Source organism: Leucoraja erinacea, chromosome 20 (genome assembly GCF_028641065.1).
Source record: "Leucoraja erinacea ecotype New England chromosome 20, Leri_hhj_1, whole genome shotgun sequence".
Lineage (NCBI taxonomy): Eukaryota > Metazoa > Chordata > Chondrichthyes > Rajiformes > Rajidae > Leucoraja > Leucoraja erinaceus.
Window position 1 is genome coordinate 20,844,146 of NC_073396.1, and position 26,577 is coordinate 20,870,722.

The window sequence follows — 26,577 nt, forward strand, 5'->3', positions numbered from 1 at the left end:
TGTCGGTACGGAGTTTGTACGGTCTCCCTCGCTTTGGTTTCTTCCCACACTCAAGCCGTGCAGGTTAATTGGCTTCTGTAAATTGTCCCTAGTGTGTAGAATAGATCTGGTGAAGAGGTGATCGCTGGTTGGCACAGACTCGGTGGGCCGAAGGGTCTATTTCCATGCTGTATCTCTAAACTAAACTTAACTAAACCACAGGAAGGATGTCATTAAGCTAGTATGGGTGCAGAAAAGATTTACCAGGAATGGAGGGCATGAGAGGGGAAATAAATAAGACGTCATGAAATACTGTTGGCTGTGGGAAGTGTGATCTTTTACATGGAAAATACAGTAGTCCTTTCTGGGTGGACTTGGAAAAATTCCACATAATAACTTTAACCAGTATTTTCCCTCTGTCCTCCGACATTTTCGCCACTTCCAACTGGATCCCGCTACTGCCCACATTTTCCCATCTCCTCCCCTTTCGGCTCCCTCCATAACTCCCTGGTCAATTTGTCCCTTCCCACCCAAACCACCCCCTCACCTGGTACTTTCCCTTGCAACTGCAGGAAATGCAACACTTGTTGCTTTACCTTCACCCTTGAATCCATCCAAGGACCCAAGCAGTCTTTCCAGGTGAGGCAGAGGTTCACCTGCACCTCCTCAAACCTCATCTATTGCATCCACTGCTCTCGGTGTCAACTGCTCTACTTCGGTGAGACCAAGCGTAGGCTTGGCGATCGCTTCGCTCAACACCTCCGCACAGTTCGCATTAACCAACCCGATCTCCTGATGGTTCAGCAATTCAACTCCCCCTCCCATTCCGAATCCGACCTTTCTGTCCTGGGCCTCCTCCATAGCCAGAGTGAGTCCCACTGCAAATTTGAGGAGCAGCACCTCGTATTTTGCTTGGGTAATTTACACACCAGCGGTATGAACATTGACCTCCGCTTTCGGGTAGTTCTTGCTTTCTCCCTCCTTCCCCTCCCCTTCCCAGCTCTCCCACAGCCAACTGTCTCTGCCTCTCCCTTTCTTCTTCCCGCCCCCCCCCCACCCCCACATCAGTCTGAAGAAGGGTCTTGACCCGAAACATCACCTATCCCTTCGCTCCATAGATGCTGCCTCACCCGCTGAGTTTCTCCAGCATTTTTGTCTACCTTTGATTTTCCCTCTGTCCAGCACAAACAACTGCAGATGCTGGAATCTTGAACAAATAACACAAAGTGCAGGAGTAATTCAGCGGGTCAAACAACATCTCAGGGCAATGTGGATAGGTAACATTTCAGTTTGGGACCCTTTTTCAGCCTAAAGAAGGGTCCTGATCCGAAATGTCACCTAAGGTGCCCTCCATAATGTTTGGGACAAAGACCCGTCATTTATTTATTTGTCTCTATACTACACAAATTGAGATTTGTAATATAAACAAATCACATGTGGGTAAAGTGCACAGTGTCAGATTTTAATAAAGGCCACTTTTATACATTTTGGTTTCACCATGTGGAAATTGCAGCAGTGTTTATACATAGTCCCCCCCCATTTCAGGGCACCATAATGTTTGGGACATAGCAATGTCATGTAAAGGAAAGTAGTCATGTTTAGTATTCTGTTGCATATCCTTTACATGCAATGACTGCTTGAAGTCTGCAATTCATGGACATCACCAGTTGCTGGGTGTCTTCTCTGGTGATGCTCTGTCAGGCCTGTATTGCAGCCATCTTTAGCTTATGTTTATTTTGGGGGCTAGTCCCCTTCATTGTTCTCTTCAGCATATAAATGGCATGCTCAATTGGGTTCAGATTGGTGATTGACTTGGCCACTCAAGAATTGACAGTGTGGACAGTAGTCATTGACAAATCCACACCTGACTTCGAAGAGTGTTTCCGATCTGTCGAACAGGGGGATTTTTCTTTATTATAGAGAGAATTCTTCTGTCGTCAGCTTTGAGGGTCTTCCTTGGCCTGCCAGTCCCTTTGCGAATAGTAAGCTCACCAGTGCTCTCTTTCTTCTTAATGATGTTCCAAACAGTTGATTTTGGTAAAGCCTATGGGTTTGGCTGATGTCTCTAACAAATTTATTCTTCTTTCTCAGTCTCATAATGACTTATTTGACTTTAATTGGCACAACTTTGGTCCTCATGTTGATAAACAGCAATAAAAGTTTCCAAAGGTGATGGAAAGGCTGGAGGAAAGAATCTAGGTGCTGAGAGCTCTCTTATACCTGCATTACGGAGGCAATTAAACACACCTGAGCAATTACAAACGCATGTGAATCCATGTGTCCCAAACATTATGGTGCCCTGAAATGGGGGGACTGTGTATAAACACAGCTGTAATTTCTACATGGTGAAACCAAAATGTATAAACATGGCCTTTAATAAAATCTGACAATGTGCAAGTTCATTTCACTGCACTTAATTGTGTATGTGATGAATAAATCTGATTGATTGATTGACTTTAATCACGTGGTTTATTTCTATTACAAATCTCAAATTGTGGTGTACAGAGGCAAATAGATACATGATGGGTCATTGTCCCAAACATTATGGAGGGCATGGTATCCATGCTCTCCAGAGATGTCAACTGACTCACCGAGTTACGCCAGCACTTGACATGTTTAGACCCGTCTCACATTCATGCCAGTGGGATCTTACTGTAGACAAATCCTCCACCGTATTTCTACATTTGAATCAATGACTACCCCTAAAAAATATTTAATTGGTTGATAAGCACTGGGGGAGGGGGTGGCTTAAAGGTGATGGAGAGGTGAATCTTGTTCTTCATTGTCCAACTCTAACCCCAGAAGCCTGGCTCAGCCTTGTCAACATGTGGAGAATGTCAATCTGTATGAAATGTCACTGTAACCTTCATTTTGTTCCATCGGTGAATCAGGATATTTTTTGTAGGGAGGCATTGTTGAGCTGTGTTGAAACAAAGTATTCCTACCATGTTCATTGTATGAATCCCACACTTGATGTACAGATCCATTATTTAAAAATAAACATGAGAAATGTTGCAAAATCGCAACTTAACCACACGACGCGAGTTGTATTTCCTGGGCGTGATGTGAAGCTTATTGTGTTGGTTCAGGTCTTCCAACTTTCTACATAAGAAACAAATGGCATCCTCAAGGATTATAATTTGTGCATGTCTTTAATTTTCTTGCATTACTTGTGATTTTCCTATTGGTTTGTGTGTTTGTTTGTTTGCTGTGGCTTTTAAAAAAATAAAATTGGCTTAAATGTGCCTTCTTGTTTTCCTTATGGCCTATGACCTGTCACCTTTCTGTTCTATGACTGGCTGTCTCTGCTTATTCTGCATTAGGAGGTATGTACTGAAGATCTTCCAGACCCTCGAGTCTGTTGCAACACTTTTGTTTTCTCCCTTCTTGTTGTGAGAAGCAAGAAAATATTGTTGTGAGGTGCCTTCTGCGATCGGCCTTCAACCTATCTGGTTGTAATTTCCCTCTTGACTCTTCACAACTTTCTGCTGTGTTCCTACAGTATTTCACAAAGCATATTCATTTGCAAGATGCTCAATCTTTGACCGTTGGGACTTTGGTGATTGCCAAGAGGAAATTCTTTTGGATAAAATTGGTGAAATGCTTTGCTGTTGTCTATTCTGTGCCCCTCGTACTAATTCCGTTTGAGTCGTATTTCTCAACAACGGCTAAGTGTATTTTCCAGATTACACAGGGGCAGCACACGTATCATTTGGCCCAACACGAGTGCCGGTCGGGAGTGGGACATCAAGGAGGGAGAAATCCCTGATCGAAACAAATTGTGCTGTACTTGCAATCCCTCCTCTGCATGCAATAATGTGCAGCAGGCACTTCACACAATTATTTGCTCTTTGACAATTCATTCAGCTTGGATGTTGAAATGCAGTTAACTTCTCGCCACAACCGGTAATATTCAGAATTAAAGTCGCCAGTAAGATGCGTCTTAACATTTTAACCAGCTTTCTCTTCCACTAAAGCTAACTGAAACTTTGCCTAGTTAACCATGATCAAAGAATGCTTGCTGATGATGAACTGCCCATGGCTTTATAGAACACCTACCTTATCCAACTTAAAAAAAAAAAAATGTATGTCAAATAGATCCACTGAATAAATATTTAATTTGCTTGTTACTCTGGAATGGAAGCATTAGAACATGGTGCACGAGTTGTTGGCCCATTGAGATTCATCAGAGCATGGCTTGTTTAAAGGAATCTGCCATTTCATTAGGTATAGATTGCAACCAGCTTTCACAAATTTTACTCTCAATGGTTAGATTTCTTCCTATTTGGTTGGAGTCTTGCTGAGAACCACATGTGGTTACACAATATATTTGGCTGGATGAATAGCAACATTTTTTAAAAGTGTTAACGCTAAATTGTTGGTTAGACAGCTGGAGTAATATCAGTTCTTACATCGCACTTTATCATGGACGCAGAGGTGCGAGAGGTATTGGGGCAGATACTGCGGGGTGTGTTTAGCCCAGGCAAGCTGGAGCTTTTCCAAAGAGCAGGGAAAGGTTTAATAGTGGTGCTCAAAGTAAGTCTGCCTGTTGTGAATTCTATTCCACTTGTGGATGTTAATGAACGGAAGGCATGATATTCTGATAAATACTGGAGAAGGTTAGAAGTGTAGGGTGAATATTTTTACACTGAAAGTAAATAATGCATTGACTGTGAAAGGGTGATGTAATGAGATTCACAAGAGGTATACCACAGAAACAGGCCCTTTGGCTCATTGAGTGTGTTGGCCATCAGCCACCCAGTTAATTTAATTCCACTTTTATTTTCCTCACATTGTCATCAACTCCTCCCATGCACCTCAACTACTGCCTCTGGCAGATCATTCCATTTACTCTATACCCCCCTGAGTGAAAGAGTTGCTCCTCTGGTTCCTATTAAATCTTGCTCCTCACTAAATCCATGTCCTCTGGATCTTGAGTCCCCTATTCTGGGTAAAAGACTGTGCGATTCCCCTCATGATCCTGTATATCTCTGTAAGATCACCACTCGGCCTCTTATGCTCCAAAGAATAAAGTCCTAGCCCACCCAAACTCTTCATGGAGCTGAGGCCCTTGAGTCCGGGCCACATCTCTGTCAGACGTCCTGTCCCAGAGCAAAGAATCTGTGGAAGGTTGAGAATGGTGTACAAGGCAGAGCTAGAGAGCGCTGATCACGGTCAGATTGGACTGCATTCTGTGTCAATGTTTTCGTCTGTGCTTTGGCTCTTATTTATTTTAACGATCAGAGTTGATCAGATTAAATCACCATTTGTCTCGTCACAAAATGGCTGCAGACGTTGGTAGAGGAAATGAGATTCAAAGTTTAAAACAAAAACTGCATGGAATGGTTCTTTCAGAAAGGGTTGATTGAAGATCCATTACCCATTGGAACACCTAGTGGTTTGGACTAGTTTCAGCTGTTGTAACCAGCCTTCACAGGGAGAGGTAACGCAGGTGAAAAAGAAATGGTTTAATTCTTGGGCAAACCCAGCTCATTCCTGTATTTATAGGTTTAGTATTTGTACGTCTTTGCTAGAGAATTGAGGGGAGGTTAACTACACGGAATGTCATAGAGGATCACAGGAGAACCTAGATGGAACTCTAGAGCAAGAATCCTTGGACTTTTACATAACGCGCAGGTGGATTGTATTACTCGTCTTTGATATGTACACACAATGTAAAAATATACCAACAAGTCTCAAAGCTGAGGTGTTAATTTTAGTTTTTCCTTTTCAAAACTTGTCTACTTCAGGGGGAAGAGTGAAAACATGGAAGCGCCGATGGTTCATTCTCACAGATAATTGCCTCTATTACTTTGAATACACAACGGTAAGTTTTTGTGCAGTCCGTCTGTGGAGCAGTAATTTTAAATATCTTTTCAAGGAAACCACCATCCTTAATTGACTCAATTACAAATGGGTGATCAAATATTTGATGTGTGGTAGATTTTATTGGTATGGATCAGCACTAGCGAAGGTAAAGATGGCTTTCGGTATGCTGGTGTTCATCATTAATAACATTTGAGTATAGATGATAGAATTTAAAAAAAGCACAAAGTGCTGGAGTAACTCAGCAGGGCCAGGCAATCTCTGGAGTTCTTGGATAGATCTTTCAGTGAAGTGCTTCGTGCAGTCTGATTATCCTTTTAATTCGGGATTCATGCCAACCAGTGGGTAAAAAGATCCCACAAACTATCTGGTTTCAGCCTGAAACATCACCGATCCATGTCCTCCATAGATGCTGCCTGACCTGCTGAGTTACTCCAGCACGTTTAAAAAAAAAAAAAAAAAAAAAGCCAGCATCTGCCATTCATGTGTCTCCACAGAAGTTAGGATGTTATGTTGCAGTTGTACACAACATTGCTCTGGCTGAACCTGGAGCATTGTATTTGGTTTTGGCCACCCTGCTATAGGAATAATGCCATTAAGTTGGAAAGGATGCAGGGAAGATTACTGAGGAAGTTGACAGGACTCGCTGAATTATAGGGAGAAGTTGGGCGAGCAAGGATTGTATTGCTTGGAGTGTATGAAGCTGAGGTATAGAGGTGTATCAAAAAAACTATGAGGGGAATAGATGGGGTGAATGTAGTTTTTTTTTCCCACGGTAGGAGAATCAAGTAGAGGACACGTGTTTGAGGTGAGAGGGGGAAGATTTTTTAATTTTTTATTTTTTTTTATTTTATTTTATTAGAAGTAAGCACAGTCATATGGCACCAAAGTGCCTAATATATATTTTCATAATACATTTTATGTACAACTTCTTTTTTTTTTGTTACATTGAAAAAAGATGAGAATAAGAAAAAGAGGTTAGATAGTAAAGGATAGAAAAATGTGAAATATATAGTGTGTGAAGAAAGAAAACGAGTAAATGAAGAAAGTTGAGAGAGAAAATAGTGAAAAGAAAAGGAGATAATTATTTATAGTCTTGACCAACCCTCGTCCAGTCCTGAAACAGTTATTTTTTACAATTGTGTTGCACCATATGATTCCAAAAAAACGACGAATGGAGACCAACTCGTTATGAATTGGTCTGATTTATCCATTAGGAGGAATCGCATTTCCTCAAGATGAGCGGTGTCCAACATACTTGCAATCCACATTTTAAGCGTTGGTATTGATGTACCCTTCCAAAATTTAAGTATTAATTTTTTTGCTATTATTAAACCATAATTAAGGAATAGATTTTGAGATGTGTTCAATTTATTCCCATCTTCCATTACACCAAATATAATCATTTCAGTATTAGGTTCCATTCTTGTCTTGAATAATTTTGTAAGTATTTCAAAAATATAATTCCAAAATCTATAACGTTTTATGCAGGAAACTAAGGAGTGTGTTATAGTTGCCTTTTGGGCTAGACATTTATCACAAGTGGCGGATATATTTGGATAAAATTTGTTCAATCTTGTTTTTGAATAATATAATCTATGTACAATTTTAAATTGTATTAGATTATGTCTTACATTAATTGAACATTTGTGAATATATATCAGGTATTTTTCCCATTTAACCTTCGTAATTTTTATCATTAATTCCCGTTCCCACTCTTCTCTAAGTACCTCTGTCGATGGTAGGTCTATATTTAGAATACTATTATATAAATAGGATATTAATTTTTGTGAGTCAGCTTCAATATTCATTGCTTCTTCCAATAAGTCAGGAGTTACTTTTTGATATCCTTGTATATATTTTTTCACAAAGTCGCAAATCTGAAGATATTTAAAATATTGGTTGTTTTTCAATTTAAATTTTAATTGTAGTTGTTGGAATGATAGTAGGTTTCCTGTTTCGTACATATCCCTGATCCTTCTAATTCCGAGACTTTCCCATTGGTTATATGTCTTATCAATAAGAGATGGTTTAAATAAAGGGTTATTCGCAATTGGCATTAACAGTGATAGATTTCTTAATTTTAAAGATAATTTTATTTGTTTCCAAATTCTTATTGTACCATATATAATTGGGTTCTTCTTATATATTGTGTTATTCAGTTTTTTGGGGGAAAAGAGGATCGTTCCTATATTACAAGGATGACAATCCTCCTTCTCCATTTTTATCCATTCTGTCTGTTGTGTAGAACTATCCAACCAATAAATCATATTCTTAATATGCACTGCCCAGTAATAATACATAAAAGTCGGAAGTGAAAGTCCCCCGACCTCTTTTGGTTTACATAAGTGTTTTTTTGTGATTCTATGTGATTTATAGTCCCAAATATAATTTGTAATGTTAGAGTCTAATTTTTTAAAAAAATATTTTGGTATATATACCGGTATAGACTGAAATAGGTATAGTAATTGTGGTAAGAAGATCATTTTTATTGCATTTATTCTACCTAATAATGATAAGGGAAGTGTTTTCCAAAATTTAATCCGTGTATTAAGTTTATTTAATAAAGGTATGAAATTAGCATTGAATAATGCTTTATATTTTCTAGTAATCTGAATACCCAAATATTTAAATTTTTCTGTTGCGATTTTAAAGGGGAACTTCAGTAAGTGTGTAGGTTCTTGAGGTTTTAATGTCATGATTTCGCTTTTGTTCCAGTTTATTCTATATCCAGAAAAAGACCCAAATTCCTCTATTAAGTTTAATAAATTTGGTATGCTCGTTTGTGACTTTGTAATATATAAAAGTATATCGTCTGCATATAATGAGATTTTATTCTTTGAGTCCCTGGTATTATAGCCCTGAATATTCGGATGAATTCTTATACTTTCAGCCAGGGGTTCTATCATAAGGGCAAATAGCAGGGGTGATAGTGCACATCCCTGCCTATTACCCCTTGATAGTTGGAATTTTTGAGATAACATGTTATTAGTTAAAATTCTTGCCATCGGTTTATCATATAATAATTTTACCCATGTTATAAAATTCTCTCCCATGTTAAATTTTTGTAGTACTTTATATAAGTATTGCCACTCTACCTGATCAAATGCTTTCTCTGCATCCAAAGAAATAATTGATATATCTTCTTCCTCTACTTTATGCGAGTACATTATATTAACTAGATGTCTCATGACTTTTAAATGAGTCCATTTTAGGTATAAACCACGTTTGATCAGGGTTTATCAGTTTACTAATATATTTGCTTAATCTACTTGCTAAAATCTTTGCTAAAATTTTCTGATCTGTATTTAAAAGTGATATAGCTCTGTACGAGCCCGGATCTTCTAAATCTTTATCTTTTTTTGGAATAAGCGTAATAGTTGATTCTGTTAGTGTTTCAGGTAGTTTGTTTTCTTTAAAAGCATGGGAGTATAAATTAAATAAATAAGGGGCCGTTATCTCCTGAAATTTTTTATAAAATTCATTATTAAAACCATCTGGTCCCGGTGTCTTACCATTTTTCAACGATTTTATTGTTTCACTTATTTCTTTGATTGTAATTTGGGCTCCTAGTTCCTCTTGTTCCAAAGGGTCCAGTATTGGAAGATTACAGTTATCTAGAAATGTTTTTATTTTACTATCTTCTATTTTAATTTTAGATGTATATAAGTTTTGGTAAAATTGGGCAAATCTATTATTAATATCTTTAGGTAATATTAGTAATTCGCCTTTCTCTGATTTAATTTTGGTTATAGTATTTTCCCTTTCTTGTTTTTTCAATTGGCGAGCTAAAAGTTTATGTGGCTTGTCACCAAACTCAAAATGTTCCTGTTTTGTAATTTGGAATAGTCTTATTACTCTTGCCGATAAAATTCGATTAAGTTCGATTAAGAGGGGGAAGATTTAATGGGAACCTAAAGGACAACTTTTTCCAGAGGATGGTGTGTTGAGGCATTTAGGTAATGTTCAGGGGGATATGGATCAAACGTGGGCAAATGGGTCGAGCATGGACGGGTAGTCACAAATGCAGATGCTGGTTTACCTCAGCGGGGTCAGGCAGCATCTCTGGAGAACATGGATAGGATCGAGACCCTTCTGACCAACTTGGTTGGCATTGACGATTTGGGCTCGGTGCCGTTGTGGAACATGCAAGCACTGGCCGTGAGACACAGCTAGCTGAGTTAGTGCTGTGCAGTCCACAGCACTGCTGATTATGATTGCCTATCAGGTTGTCAAAATAAATACTTTTAATCGCAGGACAAAGAACCTCGAGGAATAATTCCTTTGGAGAATCTCAGCATCCGGGAAGTTGAAGATCCAAGAAAGCCTGTGAGTGTTGGTTTTTACTTCCTACTGTTGATTTGTGAGTGACGTTGGCCAGTGAGAGAATTTGAGAAAATACTTCCCAAATATTTCTTTAAATTATTTAAATGTGCAAGTGATGGTCTTTTACACCAGAGATGAATGTTGTTCAAATTCTAAACATTAAAGTTCTGATAAACTGTTATCCCAAGCCCTGATCTTACGAGGGTTCTTGTGTCGGGCTCTTATAAGCCTTGTTTTATGTTTTAACATTTTTACTGTCTTGGGAACTTTAGACAATGCCACATACTGATGGTACAGCACAGGAACAGGTCCTTCAGCCCACAATGTCTGTGATGAACAAGAACCCAAGTTAAACTCATCTCCTCTGCCTGCATGTCATCCATATCCATGCGCTTATCTAAAAGCCCCTTATACGCCACTACCGAATCTGTCTCCACCACCCCAAAGCCATACAGGTTTTTAGGTTAATCGGCTTGGTGTAAGTGTAAATTGTCCCTAGTGGGTGCAGCGTTAATATGCGGGGATCATTGGTTGGTGTGGGCTGAAGGGCCTGTTTCTACGCAGTATCTCTAAACTAAACTAAACCCCTGGCAGTGCGTTCCAGGCACACACCACTCTATATAAATAAAACTTGCCCCTCATCTTAAACCTATGCAATTTAATCATTGAAAAAGTTGACTGACTACCCTAATAATTTGATATTGCTATCAGGTCTCCCCTCAACCTCCAACATTCCAGATAACCTATTTGAAACAGCAAATTAACAAACAGAAATTCACACTCCATTTATCGCCATAGTTGTATATCTTGTTGATCCTGAGACAGTATTCAACAGATATGAAAGGGGCACTCAGATTCAGCAAGTTCCACACTTTGGTGAGCGATCAGAGGAGATTCTATGGGTGAATGTTGTCAGGTAGCTGGGACTACTGTGTCCAACAACTCACTGATACTAGTAGTGTCTCAGGACAATATTCCTGAGGCTTTTTCTTCCCTGCTTATTTTAGACCATATGATTCCTTTAAATTAAAAAAAAAAAACCCTCCAATCTCCTTTTTAATATCCTGGGTCAAATCAGGTTACATTTTTTTAAGCCCTGTCCAAGGATGGACACAAAGTGCTGGAGTGGGGAGAAGAGAGTAAGTTGGTGAAGAGGTGGGGACGAGACAAAATCTGGCAAGTGATAGAAACAAGGAACTGCAGGTGCTGGTTTACACAAAAGGATGTAAAGTGCTAGAGTAACTCAGCAGGCCAGGCAGTATCGTAGAACATGGATTTGTGATGTTTTGGGCCAAAATGTCGTCTGTCCATGCCTTCTGCAGATTCTGCCTGACATGCCGAGTTCCTCCAAGATATTGTTTTACTCAAGATTCTAGCACCTGCAGTTCCTTGTTTCCATGTCTGTCCCTCTTGGCCACTGAACTTTACTTGATTTAAGCTGATGGTAATTCTGGCTGGCTGGATTTGTTGTTTTAGCTGTGAGCAGTCATTGTTCTGATGGGAGCTCACTGCAGTAAGACATGGGAATGAGTGTCAATGGGATACTTGTGCTGCCCTTTTTAACGGATGGTTTATTGACGGCCTGTTGCTCTTCTCTGCCCCCTCTAGAACTGCTTTGAGCTCTTCAACCCCAGCCACAAAGGCCAGGTTATCAAAGCCTGCAAGACTGAAGCTGATGGGCGCGTGGTCGAAGGCAACCATGTTGTGTATCGAATTTCAGCACCAACCCCAGAGGAGAAGGAAGAGTGGATAAAATCAATCAAGTACGTTGTTTAATGGGGCTGGGCACGCTGTCCTTTTAGTAAAAGGAATTAAGTGCTACTCAAGCCAGTGGAACATCACAAAACAGAGTCATTGTAAACTTGTTAACATTTAGTGTAAGGTAAAGTCCAATTAAAGATAGTCCAAGGGTTTCCAATGAAGCTCTGAACTAAATATTGTGTGAAAGTGTTGGAGGAACAGTGGGTCAGACAGCATAGCATCGGCCTGGCCTGCTGAGTTCCTCCAGCACTGTGTTTGTTCAAGATTACGGCATCTGCAGTGTCTTGCGTCACCTGTGAACATTGTAAATTGATCAGCCTGAGGCAATCCAACAGGGACCCAAAGTTGGATTTAAAAAAAATGTATTAATTGATCTGACATTAAGGTTTCCCCCCCCCCATTCAATCTTCCCCACTGCTTCTTTAGACTTTCTGGCTGCCTGTTCAACTAACCTTCATGGCTGCTTCAGAAGAGCAAGCACCTGTTGCGGCTGTGGGTTGGATCACAGTGAGGTCGACCTGCCTGAAGCAGTCAGCACTTATTCACAATTGGGAGGAGGGGTGGTGGGGAAGAGTGAATGGCTTAGAAATAAGACAGCACAGATCAAGCCCTTTGGCCCATACTGTCCATGCCAAGTCTCTGTGTGCACGTGATCCATATCACTTCATATCCCACCACTGGCAGCGCATTCCAGGCACCCACCACTGTGTAAAAACAACGAAGAAAGAACACATCATAAAACGTTGTCCCTCTCACCTTAAAGTTCTGCCCTCTATAGTCTTTGACATTTCCACCCTGGGGAAAAGGTTCCAACTGTCTACCCTTTATGCCTTTCAGTTTTGTATATTTCTATCATGTCTTTCTCCTTAACCTCTGGCAGGGTGGCTCACACTATCAGGCTTAAAACAAATGAGTGCCTCTGTACTACACAATTTGAGATTTATAATAGAAAAAAAATCACATGTGGTTAAAGTGCACATTGTCAGATTTTAATAAAGGCAATTTTAAATTATTTTTGGTTTCACCATGTGTAAATTACAGCAGTGTTTATACTTGGTCTCCCCCATTTCAGGGCACCATGTTTGGGACACAGCAATGTTATGTAAATGAAAGTAGTCATGTTTAGTATTTTGTTGTATATCCTTTGCATGCAATGACTGCTTGAAGTCTGTGATTCATGGACATCTCTCTCTCAGACCTGTATTGCTGCCATCTTTAGCTTATGCTTGTTTTGGGGGCTAGTCCCCTTCAGTTTTCTCTTCAGCATATAAAAGGCATGCTCAATTGGGTTCAGATCGGGTGATTGACTTGCCCACTCAAGAATTTACCATTTTATAAGCTTTGAAAAACTTCTTTGATGCTTTAGCAGTATGTTTGGGATCATTGTCTTGCTGTAGAATGAACCGCCAGTCAATGAGTTTGGAAACATTTGTTTGAACTTGGGAACCTTAGCAGATAGGATGTGACTCTACACTTCAGAATTCATTATGCTACCGTCAGCAATTGTATCATCAATGAAGATAAGTGAGCAGGTACCTTCACCAGCCATACATGCCAGACCATAACACACCCACCACGTTTCACGTATGGTTTGGGCAATTCCTTCTCTCCTTTATACTTTGCTCTTGCCATCACTCTGATATGTTAATCTTTGCCTCATCTGTCCACAAGACCTTTTTCCACAACTGTGGTTGCTCTATTAAGCACTTCTTGGCAAACTGTAACCTGGCCATCCTATTTTTGTGACTAACTAGTGGTTTGCATCTTGCAGTGAAGCCTCTGTATTTCTGCTCATGAAGTCTTCTGCGGACAGTAAATCCACACCTGACTCCTGAATAGGGTTTCTGATCTGTTGGGCAGGTTTTGGGGGATTTCTCTTTATTATAGAGATAATTCTTCTGTAATCAACTGTGGAGGTCTTCCTTGGCCTGCTAGTCCCTTTGCGATTCGTAAGCTCGCCAGCGCTCTTTCTTCTTAATGATGTTCCAGACAGTTGATTTTGGTAAGCCTAAGGTTTGCCTGATGTCTCTGGAACAATTTTATTCTTGTTTCTCAGTCTCATAATTGCTCCTTTGACTTTCATTGGCACAACTTTGGTCCTCATGTTGATAAATAGCAATAAAAGTTTCAAAATGTGATGGAAAGACTAGGCACTGAGAAGTCTCTTATACCTGCATTAAAGAAGCAATGAAACACACCTGTGAAGCCATGTGTCCCAAACATTATGGTGCCCTGAAATGGGGGGGCTATGTATAAACACAGCTGTAATTTCTACATGGTGAAACCAAAATGCATAAAAATACCCGTTAATAAAATCTGACAATGTGCACTTTAACCACATGTGATTTTTTTCTATTACAAATCATAAATTGTGGAGTACAGAGGCAAATAAATGTCTTTCTCCCAAACATTATGGAGGGGGCACTGTTTGTGGCATTTAGGAGCAGATTTCAGACATACACAGATGTTTTCTAGCAGTTTTGTTTTAGTATCTCTGAATGTACTGAGAGTTGTCGGGGCCTGATATTGTTTTCTGCTTCCAGGGCAAGTATTAGCAAAGACCCCTTCTACGACATGCTGGCCACCAGAAAAAGAAGAATAGCCAACAAGAAGTAACCGCAGGGAAACCGATTCGTGCCTAGCAGGTGCCGATCTGTTTGAAACACACCAGTCTTTGGAAGCTTTATAGTGCAAGAAATGAAGAAATCCACCTGACCTAGGTCCTTGTGATTGGAGTTGATCAGACATTCCTCTGTCTAGGTTTATAGAAAAGTCTTGCTTTTAAAAAGTGTTTGAACACAATGTCTGACAAGAAATCATGCACAGCTGTGTGAAATTCTACTTTTCAGAAAAAAAGACTTTTGCACACTAATTTCTTTTTTGTAGGTGGGGAAGAGATGTCTCGGGCACTTCTATCTCAGCTGGTCTGAGATGGGAGCAGGGATGGTTGAGTTGATCTGCAATAGGAGGCTGTACACAAGGAAACACTACTTTCCATCATAGTTTATAGTCAAAACTATAATCAAGTATTAATTTGAAAGTCCAAGAAATGTGACTGATTTATTATAAACAGTTGTACTAAGCTCTTTGTTAAAAAGAATAAAAACAGACAAGAGCACTAATCATTCTTACACCCAGAGATCCATGTGCTGTATTTGGCACAAAGGGGAAATGGAACCAAAAGTTCTTGGCAAGAACTTTATTTAATATAATCTGCACCACATTGTGGTAAAAATTGTATATTTATTTTCTTAGTGCAATTGCAAAAATGTTTGTATTGTAATTGTTTAAAAAATCTAAACCTTTTAAATTATGTGTAAATATTGTAGAGATTGCTTTATTGATACTAACATTGCGATACCAGTTAAAACTATTGTTAATGGCTTGTAGAAATAAAACCTATTATAATTAGGAATAAAAAAAAGCATCCCTTGTACGTGCCAGAATTTTCTGTCATTTTTTTCTGTCTTAGATTGCTTTCTATAGGAAAGATATCATTCAGCTAGAAAGTGTGCAGAGAAGATTTGAGGATGTTTCTAGAACTCAAGGGCCTGAGCTATAGGGACAGCTTAGGACTTCATTCCTTGGGTGCAGGAGGGTGAGGGGCGATCTTGTAGAGGCATCACATTGCAAGGAACCGATAGGATGAATGCAGTTTTTTTTTAAACCGCAGAGTTGGGTAATCAAGAACTAGAGGGCGTTGGTTTAAGATACGAGGAGAAATAATTAATAGGAACCAGGGGACCAACTTTTTCTAGAGGGTGGTGATTGAAGCTATGATATTAATAACATTTAACATGAACAGGTACATGGATTAGAGGGACATGGGCCAGGTGTGGGCAAATAGGGCCTGCTTGGATGCAGCGTCTTGGTCACAATGGCCAAGCTGAGCTGAAGGACCTGTTACCCTATTATATGACTGACTCATTTTCATCACTGGTGCAGCTGGCAGGGTTCTGAATTTGTTTTTAAGCCTAATACATCCAAATCATTCTCAGTGAGCTTTTGCAGTATGTAGTGGTCATCAGATTTGTTTGTTGACCCTAGATGGCTCCAAGTTATTCATGGCTTTAACACTTCAGTATATGTGAAGCAGAAGTAGTTAGTTCCCAGCAAGCCCTTACATAAGTAGTATTACAAACATCCCATAATCAACTCACCAAGAGATGAACCTCATTCATGCTTCATCTCCAAGCGAATTTAGAGTTACCAATTAAACTGGTTTTATAGGCAGGAGTAGCTTCATGCAATGTAGTTTCTGTTCTTGGTGGAAATATGAGGAGTCTTCAGCATTTAACATATCCCACATTCCAAAACAACGAAGTACTTACACGTACAGAATATCAAGAATGTTGCTATGAGGAAGCATATATAAAGCACAGCACAATACCTTAAATAGCTCTTGCATAACAGACATTTATAGGAGACCAAATAAAATTATATTTCTCAAGCAGAAATGTGAAATACTTAGCAGGACAGGCACAATTTGTAGAGAAAGAGCTAATGGTTAAAATTGATGAAAAAGCTTCAACCTGACCATTAATTTGAACTTTTCAAATTGCCAGCAGTATTTTGCTTTTAAATATCAAAACAAGCATTTTTCAGATAGCTAATTAGGGTGGAACTCTATAACCTTTAAAGAAAAATGCAAGTGCTCTAAATCTGAAACAAACTATTTATCTTCCACAAGCAATGCCTCGCCCGAGTGCATCAAACATTTTTATTTCAGATTTTGAGCATCAGAAGTTCACTAAACTTCATTTTTTTTTATATTGAGAGAATAAACTTCCATCAATCTATAATCATGTGTGAACATTTTTGATGGAATATAAACTAGGGGCATAGATTGCTGTCATCAATTCAATAAAAGTAACAAAACTCAGGGTGGGTACAAGATGTTGAACTTGCACAACGTCACTTATTGAACAAGCTGTTTTTTAAAAATAAAAAGTACAACCTGTTCAATGTGGATCATGAAATGAAAGTACAAATAATTTGGTACTTTATTTCCAAATGTATGCAAAAAGAATCAATTTTCATTTGGACTTAAAAGCCTGTTCCTTTCAAAGCTTTAAAGCAAATTGCAATTGGAAGCAGACCCTTTGTCTTTAGAAAATTCAAGCAGGTACATGTAACACTTGCTCTCTCAACAAAGTAATATAATACATGCAAATGGACAGAACTAATTTCAATGCAGCATTTTCAGCACAAGTCTCAAACATTAATGCTGTTCACACAAACCCTCATCATCTACCCTCCCTGACGACAAATATTCAGTAGAGATCAACTAAATTGGTCTATTTTTCAAGCAAACCAGAGAAAACCTGTTCTAAAGAATTAATCACCAATAAATATGGCTCTCAGGTCTAAAATTTGAAGCTAAATTGTTTTTTCGAAAGACACATCATAAGGTTGTCCAACATTTGCAGAAGACAGGAATGGCGATTTTGAGACTCACAGGTCTGCCCATAGATGATACATTACCAGAACACCAGGAGGAAATTTACTTTACCTTACATCAGGTTATCACGTGCACCAAGATACCGGAATAACCTCTGCTTTACATGTTACCCAGTCAAATCTTACCACACCTACGTATGTCAGCAGTGCAAAGAAGATGGGTGCAGAATATAGCTTTACAGCTACAGAGAAAGTGCAGATTAAAAAAAAAGTGCAAGGGCTGCAATGAGGTAGTTTGGAAGATCAGGAATTAATCTGTAGCATACAATAGTCCATTTGAAAGTTTGATAACGGGAGGGGAAGCCATTTTCTTGAACCTGGAAGCATATGTTAACTAAAATGCTTTAATTATCAAATCCTTTTTGGACATAATTGTCCTATGGAAATAAAATGCTACACATGATGAAAGAGACACTGGCCCAGAAAGCAGGGCCAAGAACAGGAAAAAGGACAAAGTGCTGGAGTAATTCAGCAGGTCAGGTAGCATCTCTGGAGAACATGTGCAGGTGGCCCATTCAGGTTAGGATTCTACCCTGTCCATGTTTTCCAGGGATGCTGCCTGAACCATTGAGTTACTCCTGCTCTTTGTGCCCTTTTATGTAAACCATCAACTGCAGTTCCATGTTTGTATGTGAGAACAGGCGGCATCTTTAGGTACCTTAGGTAAGCGATGAACACTCCCTTTACAATGCATATTATTTGTAATTCTACCACCACAAAAATAATTATTGTAAAGCAGAGGCACTGATCTCAGATGACTCGTAACCCAATGTGTAAATGTAAACTTTGCCTTTAATTCTGTCTTTTTGTTAAGGCTGAATTTATAGTCTGGGCGAACATGTTGCTCCCAGTAGCTGATGGGACACTCATCCATCCAAGCCTGTAATGTGGGGACATTGCCCCCACCCTGGTGTACATTCATTTCTACCAACATCTCCCACCCAATTACCCGGCACCTTGCCTCTCCTTTGTACACATCTCCCATCCCTGAATCGCACATCTTCCTTTTAACCTCCTCTCCTCACCTGTCTTGTTCCACCCACATCCTTCCCTTCAGCTTTGCATTGCACTCCTTTTCTCTCCATACCCATCACCCCTTGCCTATCTCCACCAATCTGCCAATCACCCCCCTCACCTGTATCCACTTATCAATTGGCAGGCTTGGATCCCACCCCACCTCTTTCAGTTTCCTGCACCACTATCCACCTCCACCCCCCTCCCCCCTACTCCGATCGGTATGAAGGCACTGACCCGAAACGTGACCTCTCCATTCCCTCCACAGATGTTGCCTGACCCACTGAGTTCCTCCAGCACTGTTTTTTGATCAAGCCTCCAATATGCCAGCTTAACCATGTGCAAGATCAAATAAAGTCGACATAAAGCAGCATTGTCCATCTACAGCAAGAAACCGGTAGACAGATGAAATGACGAATAAGGGAATATCATATCTGAAAGATTAAATGAAGTTTCCACAACTCTCACGACAGAAAAGCTCAGCCGCCTTTGGGCTTTGATGTGAATGCTCACTGTGTTGTGAAAGCAAAGGCATTAACACCTTGTATTATATACAGTTCTTTCAGCTTTACTTGTTTTACATTCTACAAATTTCACATGCTACGGTACAATGTGGGCAGGTGATTTATCCATCTCTCGACCAACCCAATTAAAGTTAAACACACTTCAGTACAGCCCTGAACCACGCGCGCACACACACACACACCCCCCCCCACGCACGCACGCACACTTTCCTGTAAGAATCACACAGATTACATTTTTATTTTAACTTGTTTTCCTGATACAGGACCATAGTTGATGTAGCTGGTGTCACAGTTTGAGTGTGTCTCAATTCTACTATTTATTGGCAGGATCCGTTTCTGTCTGCAGTTAGAAACATTTAAAGTGACTTGTAGTTGGTAATGGGGGCTGGAAGCATCTCATGCACTATAAAGGCAACTGCTGCCCTGCTGTAGACCACACCCAGCGTAAATGCACATCGGGAGTTTGTGTGATCGAACCAGGGCGAGAAATTCAATGGTCCAGATTAAATTACACTTCTTTCTTTTAAACAATATACTCTATGTACATCTCAGTACAGCATTGCCCCAAGGAACATTTTAAAACAATAACACTAAAAAGATTTACATTCTAAAGCCCTTTTGTTTTCATACACAAATCATAATTTGTGAACTTAAAAGACGAGAATTATACAAACCATGTTTAAAATTAAAAATCTTGAGAACTGGAACAAATGCTCAGAATTTGGTATTGCAGACCATCTAACTTTGAAAAGACTTATAAAAGTTTCTAGTTTCAGACAGGATCCCAGTACAAATAAGCCACTGTCGAGATTCCTCTCATTAGCCTAAACTGTTCTGCTTCTACTCTTTGACTGCTTTTGCTCTTGAAAAGAAAAACTTTGGGTTTGTGAAATAAAATTTAGTGCTCGGTTTATTAAAACAAACCAATGATTTCACAGTCTAACGCACTATTCTTGCACACCAAGAAGCCGTTTCCTGGTCCTTGTGTTTCGCACCAGTTTGCACCAGATAGTTAACCACTAAAAATGACACATAACACGAGTAGTTATCAAACCTGAGTCTGTGGGTGAGCAGCATTCGAGTATTTAAAAAAAAAAAAAAAAAAAAAATCAGGGTGACCATTTATATATTACAGCTATTTATACAGTATTTGTACAGTGTTCATCAAGGAACAGAAACTAACAATCCTTTTTGGATTTTTTTTTCACTAAACGTGTAAATTAAAAAAACTCCCCAAGAAGAAAACTAAAAGTGTTTCCACCCGGTTGGTAAAGTTCTGTACAGTAATTTAGAGGAATACAGCACCGCGTGCGGATCCCAAAGTGTGAACTCTGGCAAGTTTTGTCACATTTTGTGGATATCTAAAAAAAGACAGAAGATTACAATTAGGCTCAGCAGGAACTAAAACATTTGCATTGTCCAGGACTCTGTTCCATTAATTGTGTGCAAACACCAAACTGAAATTCTTGGTGTTAGTGATAAATACTTGCAGATTATGGTACACCTTCCACGCTGTGTTGTTGGGCCAGACAGCAAAGTCAATCCAGCTATAGAAACAAGGAACTGCAAATGCTGATTAACACTAAAACACATAAAGTGCTGAAGTAACTCAAAGGGTCAGGTTACTCCAGGCAGCATCTCTGGAGAACATGGATGGGTAATGTTTCAGACTGATACTGAATGAGTCTGAAGAAGGGCCTCGACCCCAACGCCAATCCATTCCTTCCATAGCTGCTGCCTGGCCTGCTGAGTTACTCTAGCAGTTTGTGCTTTACTCAAGATACCAGCATCTGCAGTTCTTCGAGTCTCCACATCAACGTTTGGATCTCATCCTACCGTAGATTTCCCAGTTTCTATCGTGGGAGCAGAGCAGGAAACAGCTGCAGGAAAACTGGGCCACTTCCTCCTTGGTGTGATGTTCTGCAGCTTCACAGTCCACACAAGCCTTGCATCTTGTCTAAACTGTGGCAGAGCATTCATTCATCAACAGAAATCAGGCACACAAATTAATAAAGGATGCGAAAAACTCAAAAGAAAGCAAAGGGGCCACTGCAAGATCTCGGTGATTACAGGATACTGCACACCCAAGGGAATATTTTTTTTTAGTGGATAGAAGACTACAGCACAGGAACAGGCCCTTCGGCCCATAATGTCCATGCCAAATATGATGCCTAGTCTCCTCTGCTTGCACATAATTCATATCCCTCCATAATCATATGCCTATTTAAAAGCCTCTTAATTGCCACTGTTATACCTGCCTTTCACTATCACCCCTGACAACGCATTCCAGGCACTCATCACCCTTAAACCTTGCCCCCCTCAAAGCTATGCCCCCCAGTATTTGACATTTCCATCCTGAGAAATGGGTTCTGCCTACTCCATCTATGCCTCATAATTTTATACACTTCCATTAGGTCTTCCCTTTTGTGTGCAGAGAACAGTGAAATACCCCAGAGTGGATGGGAGGTTTATTGATATTAAAAATGAAAGAAATTTATTGTACGGTGATTGAAGGCAAAGCTAATTTGTTCAAAGATATCAAGGCACTGGGTCTCTGGGAGTGGAATCGGGCACTGAGCCAAGGGAAATACCTGGAGTAACAACAGAGATGAGTTCCTGATTCACAACACATGGCCCTACTCACAGAAGGATCATAGCTGGGGAGGCAGCCACATAGTCCATTAAGTTGATGCCAGCTCCATGTAAAGGCAATCCAGAATCCCACTGCCATAGCAACTCTTTCTGCTCCCTTTAAGGTGACCTCCACTTCTAACCCAGCAATGTATTCCATACGACTCTTCTGTTGCAGGGAGAACCCACCAGAAGAGGTAATTGAAGCAGGTACTATCACAAAGTTTAAGAAATATTTAGACAGGTACACGGATAGGGTAGGTTTAGAAGGATATGAGCTAAATGCTAGCAATTTGAACTCGTGTAGATGCCATCATGCTGTATGACTCTAATCTCAGCGAGTTGGAGAGGCATATGGCTCCCATTCACCTCGTCTGGACTCTGTCTGAAAGGATAACTCCTTTGGAATAATTAAGGAATTAATTCCATACATTGCTCTAATCTTTTAACCTTTTAGTTTCCCCACAGTTTGCCACCCTGGCCTTTGATCATTTTTGTAGTAACACAACCATAAAGCCTTTCTACTTACGCCATGTCTCATCTCCTTCCTTTTTCTTGCTTTGGTTAATCCCTAGATGTCAACTGCAGAAATCTCACACACTACTTTACAATGTTTTGTTTTGTATTTAAACCTCTTGCTTTGTTCATGAGGAACAATTTTCCCTCAGTGTTTTAAAGGCCCCAAAACAGATTGTTTTATAAGTAGGATGGGCTTATTGGCTTTTTTTCAAGACAATATGAAATAAACTTTTCCAGCTCGCCCTTTGTTCTCTAGCTTTGAAAATGTCAGTCTTAAATTATCTATGTTTGCACAAAATTAATCTTGAACAGGTCCTGGTAGACAGATTGTATGATTCGGGTAATTCATTAAAAAACAGCACATTCCTGTGCATCTTTTGATCACCAACCTGGTATTAAAGTTTGCCTTCCATGCAGGCGTAGTGAGGTTTCTGCTCTACACATCTCTTTTCATCGCTCTGCAAAACAAAACACCTACATGTACACGAGGCAGAACACCAGGCAGCTGTATCAGTTTACAAAACAAACATCTTTAGGTTTTAGAGTTACAGTTTGAAAGCAGGCACTTCGGCCCACCCAGCCCACACCAACCATCGTTCACACGAGTTCGATGTTATCCCACTTTCTCATCCACTCTCTGCACACTAGGAGCAATTTACAGGGGGACAATTTACTTGCAAACCCACACGTCTTTAGGATGTGGGAGGAAAACGGAGCAAAAGATGCAGAGGAAACCCATGCAGTCACACGGAGAATGCCAAACTCCACACACACACATATAGCACCCGAGGTCAGGATCGAACCTGGGTCTCTGGCATGGTGAGGCAGCAACTCTACCATTCGGGTCAATGTGCTATAAAATGGTTCTACACACAAATTATGCGATAACTGAGAATAAGATAGAATTGCCGAAGAACATGGAACACAACTCCGTGTAGCACAGAACAGGCCTTTCGGCCCATAAAGTCTGTGCCAAACATGCTGCCAAGACCAACTCTTATCTGCCTGCACATAATCCATAACCATGTGCCTATCTAAAAGCCTCCTAAACGCCACTATTGTATCTGCCTCCACCACCAGTTCCAGGCACCCACCCCCATCTGTAAACACTTGCCCTCTCACTTTAAAGCTATGCTGCCCATTCTATGACATTTCCCCCTCGGATAAAGGTTCTGATTGACCACCCTTTCTTTCCTGTCATAATTTTACACACGTCTATCAGGTGTCCCCTTAAACTCCAATGTTCCAGAGAAAACAATGGTATTTGTGCAACCTCTCCTAATAGCCAATACCCTCTAACCCAGGCAGCATTCTGGTGGAAATAAAAGAGACAAAGTGCTGTAGTAACTCAGCAGGTCAGACAGTATATCTGGAGAACACGGATAGGCGATGTTTCGGGTCAAGACCCTTATTCTGGTGAACCTTTGCCGCTTTCTCGCCAAAGTCTCCTCATCCTTCCTGAAATGGAGCGACCTGACTGTATGCAATATCCTAAATATGGCTGAACCAAAGTCCTATAGTTACAGCATGATTACCTGTCTCTTCTACTCAATGCCCCGATCGATGATGGCATGCATCCCATATACATTCTTTACCACTCTGTCTACTTGTGAGACACACATACCTCACCTTTATTTCCAGACAACAATTTACAATGATGTAACTATTTTCCCGGCTACTAAAGTCTTGAGCAAAATACCATGAAATCCTGCATTAGTCAGCTTAGCATTGAACAATGTGTACATACCTTCCGCCTCGTAGAGCCTCTGAAAGAACTAACACCAGAAAAACTGCTCCTGTTATCTACGGGACAGCATTCCTTGTAACTGTGCGAGTAGTGTTTTTCTCGTACTGTCAAAGGAAATCAAAAGAAAGTTGGATTTAGTTTTTCAAAATCACAGCTAATATTCAAAGATTCCATTTCAAGTACTCCAAGATGCAAAGATTATAACATCAAGGCGACAAAACCCACAGCTTTGCAGGACAATAAAATGGAGCAAGATATTTTAAGTAATAGAGTGTTATGATACATAATCCAGCCAATGCCCTCCCTCTGGACCAGCCATTAATAAGATGGTTTCTGGGGGTGCTGATCATGTCTACACTTGCTGAATGGATACAGGGTCAGGATTAATGACTGTGCTAGGATACTCATAAGCAAGGATACTGTCCGATTCACCTCTACCACATCGCTAACATTGGACTTTGTCCAAATTGTCTAAGTTCATAGATCGGGCATGATTGAATGGCCCAATTCTGCAGGAGCAGAGTTTAGGACCAGCAGCCACAGTAACTAGATTAGTTTACAGCATGAAAACAGGCTCATCACTGTGGAACGCGTTGCCACAGATTCACCACCCTTCTGTGGCAAAAGATTCACCACCCTCCAAAATTCCTCTTCAACTCCTCCTAATTCTGAGGCTGTGGCCGCTGGTCCTAAACTCACCCGATAGTGGAAACGTCTTTGGAACTGATGGTGGAACTACAATGCTGCGAACAATATTCTGCACTCTGCATCTTTCCCTTTGCTCTACCTATTGTATTTGAGTTTGTCTAGATTGTATTTATATATTGTATTATCTGATCAGATAGCACGCAAAACGTTTTTCACTGTTCCTCTGTACACATAACAGTAATAAACCTAAACTTAATGACATTGGCTCATTCTTAATGTTAGTAGTGAACAACAGAAAGGCATTGTTCTGCCACTTGGAATGTTTTAATGGCAAGGGTGGCACAGTGGTGCAGCTGGTAGAGCCACTGTCCTCGCAGCTCCAGAAACCCAGGTTCGATCCTGACCTCATGCACTGTCAGCGGAGTTTGCACATTTTCCGTGACCATGTGGGTTTCTTCCGGGTGCTCCGGTTTCCTCCCACATCTCAAAGACGTGCGGGTTTGTAAGTTAATTGACCCTAGTGTGTAGGGTGGATGAGAAAGTGGGATAACATACAACTGGTGTGAACGGGCGATCGAACATGGACATGATGGGGCGATGAGCCTGTTTTCATGCTGTAAACTAATCTAAACTAAATGTGACACTTTTCCACTAACATCATAAAAACAAATTATTTCAGCATCATTGAAAGCTTATTGAAACTAAATCTTTAAATTGCATTAAAAACACTCGCCTCCTACATTCTCTTGCTGTCATTCACGGTGGCTCAAAGGACAAGTTCCACCTGTTCTCTGTTAAATTCCAGCAACAAAGAGAACAAACTGGCTGGACTGGTCAGCCCAGTGCTACAGAGATCTGGACGGCAGCTGCCGTGTGGAGGTGGACTTGTGGTGACAGCAGGCAGTCGCAGCCGCCCAAACTCAAGGCAGGCTTTGTATTGGCACGCATACCAAGTGCACAATGCAACCCATGGTGCAATCAAGCCTGTTTGTGGTGGATAGCACACTGAGAATGATACGCTATACACAATCTCACTGTGCCTTTATGGCACGGCATTTTAATGGCATTATGGGCTCAAAGAGCCTCTTCAGTTCTGTATTAGAGCATTGAACCATCCAGCACAGGAACCCACAACGTCCGTGCTGAACATGATGCCAAGCTAGACTAAACGCTACCCGTGCCATTTGTTCCAACTCGTAATATTGGGAAAGTATAACCTTCTTTCACCTTTGTAATGTTCTGATGAAAGACCATGGACCTGAAACATTAACTTGCTCTTTCAACAGATGCTGCCTCACTGATTTCTAGCATCTGATAAAGATTCCCAACCCAAAATATGACCTATCCATGTCCTCCAGAATGCTGCCTGACACGCTGGGGTACTCCAGCACTTTGTGCTCTCGGCAAGATTCCAGTATTTGCTGTTCCTTGTGCTTTATTTAAAACTTCCACCACTCTCAACGTTCTTGGAACTCCTTGCACCTGCTAACCTTGAACTTCTTGTGATCTCCCCAAAGACCAGCATCCATTAAAAAAAAAACCATTCTGCTTTTTTATTCTTCCCACTAATGTGGCTCACCTCGTACTTCCCTGTGGTTTATACTCCACCTGCCTGTTTTTTAACATCTGTTGCTCAACCCCTTGTAGGCTGTGGGCCGAGGAGCTTTTTTGTGCAGTTTTGTGACCCAACTCACGGAACTACATGAAATTGTCACATATTGTGTAAAAATATGATATAAATCATCCCTGAAACCCGTCAAGAACAAAACTTGCACATTTTTATTAAATTAGAGAAAAAAATGAAAATGTTGAAAATCAATTTCTCGACACATTTTTGATGCTCGGCCCACAGCTTTTTGCCCATTGCAGACAGTATCCTTTATCTATGCCATTCTATACCACTGCAACAAGAACATAGAGCACTACAGCACAGGAACAGGCCCTTCACCCCACAATGACCGTTATGAACATGACGCCTAGCTGAACTGATCTCATTTGCCTACACATGATCCATATCCTTCTATTCCCTGCACTTCCATGTGGCTATCTATCTCAAAGCCTCTTAAAGGCCCCTGTCGTGTGTCTGCCTCTACCGCCCACCTCTGTTAATACATCGCCGCCCCCCCCCCCCCCCCCCCCCCC

General features: G+C 40.5%; 2 protein-coding genes across 10 annotated transcripts in view; one reads left to right on the forward strand and one right to left on the reverse strand.

Moving 5' to 3' along the window:
- cyth3a (cytohesin 3a) overlaps positions 1–15,113 on the forward strand; it is an 80,198-nt gene extending 65,085 nt beyond the window's left edge. For all 6 annotated transcript variants that reach the window (XM_055651600.1, XM_055651602.1, XM_055651597.1 and 3 more), the window contains 4 exons: positions 5,730–5,806; positions 10,063–10,134; positions 11,740–11,894; positions 14,436–15,113. In XM_055651600.1, coding sequence (XP_055507575.1) covers positions 5,730–5,806; positions 10,063–10,134; positions 11,740–11,894; positions 14,436–14,508 — 377 coding nt within the window. In that variant the 3' untranslated portion in view covers positions 14,509–15,113. The remainder of the gene's footprint in view (positions 1–5,729; positions 5,807–10,062; positions 10,135–11,739; positions 11,895–14,435) is intronic.
- Positions 15,114–18,908: 3,795 nt separating this feature from the next.
- Positions 18,909–26,577, reverse strand: part of usp42 (ubiquitin specific peptidase 42) — a 67,912-nt gene continuing 60,243 nt past the window's right edge. For all 4 annotated transcript variants that reach the window (XM_055651580.1, XM_055651583.1, XM_055651581.1 and 1 more), the window contains 3 exons: positions 23,788–23,891; positions 22,430–22,498; positions 18,909–20,251 (listed from right to left, as the gene is read on the reverse strand). In XM_055651580.1, coding sequence (XP_055507555.1) covers positions 22,436–22,498; positions 23,788–23,891 — 167 coding nt within the window. In that variant the 3' untranslated portion in view covers positions 18,909–20,251; positions 22,430–22,435. The remainder of the gene's footprint in view (positions 20,252–22,429; positions 22,499–23,787; positions 23,892–26,577) is intronic.